The sequence below is a fragment of the Neophocaena asiaeorientalis genome, unplaced genomic scaffold, assembly GCF_003031525.2.
Source record: "Neophocaena asiaeorientalis asiaeorientalis breed wild unplaced genomic scaffold, Neophocaena_asiaeorientalis_V1.1 scaffold684, whole genome shotgun sequence".
Lineage (NCBI taxonomy): Eukaryota > Metazoa > Chordata > Mammalia > Artiodactyla > Phocoenidae > Neophocaena > Neophocaena asiaeorientalis.
The window spans coordinates 1,622,774-1,627,525 of NW_020174048.1; the positions used below are offsets into that span (position 1 = coordinate 1,622,774).

The following is a 4,752-nucleotide window of genomic DNA, read 5'->3' on the forward strand; positions in this document are numbered from 1 at the left end:
ACTATTTACAACAGCCAGGACATGGAAGCAACCTAAATGCCCATCGACAGACGAAGGGATAAAGAAGATGTGGTACATATATACAATGGAATATCACTCAGCCATAAAAAGAAACGAAATTGGGTCATCTGTAGAGATATGGATGATCTAGAGACTGTCATACACAGTGAAGTAAGTCAGAAAGAGAAAACAAATATCGTATATTAACGCATATATGTGGAACCTAGTAAAACGGTGCCGATGAACCGGTGTGCAGGGCAGAAATAGAGACACAGATGTAAAGAAAAAACGTATGGACACCAAGGGGGGAAAGTGGCGGGTGGTGGTGGTGGTGGTGGTGGTGGTAGTATGAATTGGGAGATTGGGATTGACATGTATGCACTGATGTGTATGAAATAGATAACTAATAAGAACCTGCTGTATAAAAAAAAAATTAAGTAAAATTCAAAAAAAAAAACCAAGAGCATATTCCTTCTTTTTTTCTTTCCTTGGGGGCAGGGAAAGGTGTGGCAGCATGCAGGAATGGCAAGAGAATCTTCCAGAGCCTGGAGCCCTGGAAATCTGAGCTGGTGGGAAGGCAGTCTGGAGCCCACCATCTCCCGGGGCATACGGGGCCTGTGTGTCCAGCTCTCCTGGCTGCCTCCTCATAACCTGGAGAATCTAAGTTCTCCCCGGCTGAGGTCAGGAGGTCAGCCCAGCCCATAGCACATCTGATCTCCAGGAAGGTCTCTGTTCTCTGGAATTCTCTTCCCCCCAGAATCGCACAGGGCTGCTCTCTTAGATCTTCAAGGCTGCTGCCCCACATCTTGAGATAAGAAGCAATAGTGTGGTACAGGGGCTCATGAGCCCCGGGGCAACCTGCCTTCAAAGCCTGGGATGGTGGCCATTTAGAACGGGCTGTCTCACGTGCCCTCAGGCCGGGCAGCGGCAGGAAGTCAGCCTGACGACAGGGTGCCACACATCCAGGGTGCGTGTACCCACGCTTGGGTCCCGAGCCCAGGCTGCCAGGGGACTGCTGCCATCCTCTCTCCCTCTGGCCACCAGATCGTGCTGGGTCTCCCTTGCTCCGGGCTCCTGCTCTATAGAGCAAAGCAGTAGAGGAGGGGGAGGGGGACTCATCTTCCCAGAAACCAGTGGGTGGGCTTTGTTCTGCCCATCTCTGTCCAGAGCAAGGAAAGCACAGCTAGGAGACTCAACTACTGAAAATCAGTAGCTGACTTACCATACCAGTTCTGACCCTGGGAAACCAAGCAGTGGGGAGTTGCCTGGGTTCAGATCTGCTGCTTACAAAGAGAGACACCTTGGGCAAGGTGTTTAAACTCTTTGTGCCTGTTTTCTTATCTGTAAAATGGGGGTAATAAATGTTAGCTACTCAGGTAGGTGTGTTTTCCTATGAAGCTTAGATGGATTAAGACGCAAAAATTGGCACATAGCAAGTATTCATTAAATAATTATTTACCATCTCTGCTACCCATTTTCTGTTGCTTCTGCTACAAAACTCTTCAAGCTACAGCGAGCAGCCCTTTTCACTGAATTGACCTACCCCTCGGAAGACTCTTTGGCACAAACGGGCAAAGACACAGGATTCCTGAGTGTGGCAGACAAATAGGGCAGCAGCTGGACTTGCCACAATGAGGAAAGATTTTTTAGTAAATATAGTTAAAGATTAAGGCATTATTTCTTGAGTAACAGCTCTTAAAGCCAGTGGTCAATAAGAAGTTAGCAAGTGGAACATCCATTGTCGAACATCACAAATTCCATGATTGTTGAATAATACGTATTGATGTATCTCTAGTAAAATGACTCAGAAGTACGTTTGTATCTGCAGATTTAGAAATGCCATAAACTGGCAAGTGACTCCAATGCCTTCCAACCTAATACTCTTAACTCAGTGGTTCCCAAACTTTAGCATCAAGTGGGAATGCAGACTCCCAGGCTCCGCCCCCGAAAGTCTAATCAGAAGATTTGAGATGTGGATCAGAGGTCTGAGTTTTTAACCAGGCTTTCCAGGTGAGTGTAGGGGTCCAAGGACTGTCCTCTGAGAAGCACTGCTAGGCAATAAATGCTCTGGGTCCCATCCAAGGATCAGGGAGCAGAGACTCAGATGAGTGTGTGGCATGTAAGAGGCTTTGGAGGAAGGCACAGGGATATATTACATGTAACAGGCTGGGGGATATTCTCTTCTGTTCACTGTATGGAAACGCGTGCTCAGGATTTATGAGACCAGGGCAGAGCTGCCTTTAGTACCCAGGTCTTCTGACATGAACACCACTTTTCCACCACTTTTAGGATCAATGCCAGAAGGAAAACACTGATGTTATAAAAGTGGTTCTAGGGGCTTCCCTGGTGGCGCGGTGGTTGAGAGTCCGCCTGCCGATGCAGGGGACACGGGTTCGTGTCCCGGTCCGGGAAGATCCCACATGCCGTGGAGCGGCTGGGCCTGTGAGCCATGGCCGCTGAGCCTGCGCGTTCGGAGCCTGTGCTCCGCAAGGGGAGAGGCCGCAACAGTGAGAGGCCCACATACCACACACACACACACTCAAAAGTGGTTCTAGGGGACGAAGGGGTATGGGAGAGTGAGCACAACGAATGCACAATCTCAATAGGGTTGGGCACTTTCCTTTGCAGGGACCTCCTCCTCCTTCTCTGAGCCTGCGCGCGCGCGCGCATGCATTGCCCTGACTCCCAGCTTTGGGCCAAGTCCTGTATGTCTTGTGTGCATAAGGACCCATAAAGGCCAATGGGCTGGTTTAAATTTCTAGGCTCTGATCTTCTTAAACCAGGACGTGTGGAAAGGAAAGGGAGACAGACCCAAGCTTTAAGAAAACTTTGGCCTGGAATGTTCCGGTCAAAGTCCATGGACTCCTCTTCTGATTCCCAATCTGGGCCCTGAATTGCAGCAGAAAAGTGAGGCTAGAGGTTCTTTCCCAAGCTAGGATAGCACTTCCTCACTCACAGCCTTGAAAATCCTCATTTGTTTTATGTGAGGATGGAACAATGTGAAAATAACAGAATTCAAAGCAAACCGTGAACACAGCTCCCCACTGTGCCTGTGTACACTCTACCCAGAGTGCGGATGTCGGAGGGCTGGGGTGGTCTCTTGACTGAGCCACCTGGGAGATCAGGTGCCACCATATTCCATCAGACAGAGGGAGGGAGGGTGGGGTCCAGGACACCTGGTAAGTCCCCTGGATCTTCAGCTGCAGTTTAAACATCTGGGTCCTCAACTCAAGGGACCCAACAAAAGCTGTGACCGCTCAGCCATGCCACTCGAAGTTCAACCAGAGTGGCTCCTGCTGCCAAGTACAAAATCCCATAGTGCAGTCAGCAGGCGGGGACTGCCTGGCAACGCTGACAGGGTCACCTTGAACGGCGGGGCTGGGGTGGAGCGGGACCTGGTAAACAGGGTCCCCGTGGGAGACTTAGCAGCCCCATCCTGGCTCTTCCGGGGCCACAGCGCGTCTTGCAAGAAAACGGTGTTTTCTGCCATTGTTCCCTCTCAGCGACACCAGGAGTACAAAGTCGCCCGGTCCTCCTTGCCCCGCCCATTCCCCCAGAGCCTCTCATTCAAAAGAACGGAAAACTCTGCCAAGGGCAGGACCTCCAACACCAGCTTCTGATGCCACGCAAGCTATTCACCCCCGAAGCCTGGCGCCCCAGGGCCACGTGTCTGACCGCCTCAATTCTAAGGTCGAGCTTTGCTTCTAACGACGGGCTTTGCTCTAACGAGGGGAAAGGATGCCGCGAGCCATGTTTTAAATTATTGGTTCCCAAGGAAGAGCCGACGCCAGTAACGCACAGAATTGAAGGGGGACCCAAGGAACGGCAAACCGGAGTTCTCGGGGGTGAGGGACGGGGAAGGCGTGCTTTCTCAGAGCCTGGGCTGGTTAGGAGGCGCAGGGGACACCCAGGCACACACACACGGACACACGCTCAGGTGCGCACGCGCGAGTGGCCTTCTGGCAAGGCCACTCGGTGTCCCCACCGCTCTCTCCGGCACGCGAATCGGCCCGGAACGGGAGCCAGGACTTACCGCCAGGACGCCCTGGGCCAGGAGCCCCACTGTCACAGCTCCCAGCAGTAGCCACCTGGATGGGAGAGGGGGGAAGAGCGCCATGAGTGTGCGGCCCCGGGTTGGAAATTCCAAAAAGCACACGCGCGCGGGACCCAGGGGATAGGCAGCAAGTCGCTTACCACCGCGGGGAAGGGCGCGACGCCGCGCGCTGGTCTCGGTCCATGCTCCCAGTTCGGCCCCTCGGGGCTCCGATCCGTCCCTCCTAGCCTGGAAGACAAGACAAAGCGGGCTTAGCCCGGCTGGGGAGGGAGCCTCGTCGCCGCCCGCCTCCGTCTGCGGGACAAGGGAAAGCGGGGCGCGTCCCCGCCTCTTGCCGGCGGTGACCGGGAGCCGCCCCGCGACGAGGCAGGGGAGAGGGCAGCCGGCTGCCCACCTAGGCCCGGATGGGGCCGCTCAGCAGCCGCCGCTCCATCCTCTCCCCCTTCCCACTCCGAGAGCCGGGCGCGCAGCCCGAGCTGCACGGGGCGCGCGAGTCTCTGCCCTCCGCCCGGGACTCGGCGTCCCAGGGCCGCTCTTACCTCAGGCCCGGCTTCAGTGGCTGCCGCCCGCGCGTCTCCGCCCTCCAGAAGCGCCGCCTGCGGCACGAGCAGCGCAGCCGCCCTCTCGGCCTCCCCGGGCCGACCTCGGGCCCGCGCGTCCGCCCTCGGAGCTCCGCCGGGTCGGCGAGCGCGGGGCGG

The 4,752-nt window shown here is 55.1% G+C and overlaps 1 protein-coding gene across 3 annotated transcripts in view; it reads right to left on the reverse strand.

Moving 5' to 3' along the window:
• Nucleotides 1–4,740, reverse strand: part of COL4A2 (collagen type IV alpha 2 chain) — a 176,680-nt gene extending 171,940 nt beyond the window's left edge. For 2 of the 3 annotated variants that reach the window (XM_024753978.1, XM_024753976.1), the window contains exons 1-3: nucleotides 4,594–4,740; nucleotides 4,195–4,282; nucleotides 4,034–4,088 (exon numbers count right to left, since the gene is read on the reverse strand). In XM_024753978.1, coding sequence (XP_024609746.1) covers nucleotides 4,034–4,088; nucleotides 4,195–4,238 — 99 coding nt within the window. In that variant the 5' untranslated portion in view covers nucleotides 4,239–4,282; nucleotides 4,594–4,740. Of the gene's footprint in view, nucleotides 1–4,033; nucleotides 4,089–4,194; nucleotides 4,283–4,448; nucleotides 4,535–4,593 lie in introns of those variants that run through there. The other variant, XM_024753977.1, reaches the window with a different exon arrangement.
• Between the last annotated feature and the right edge of the window lie 12 nt (nucleotides 4,741–4,752).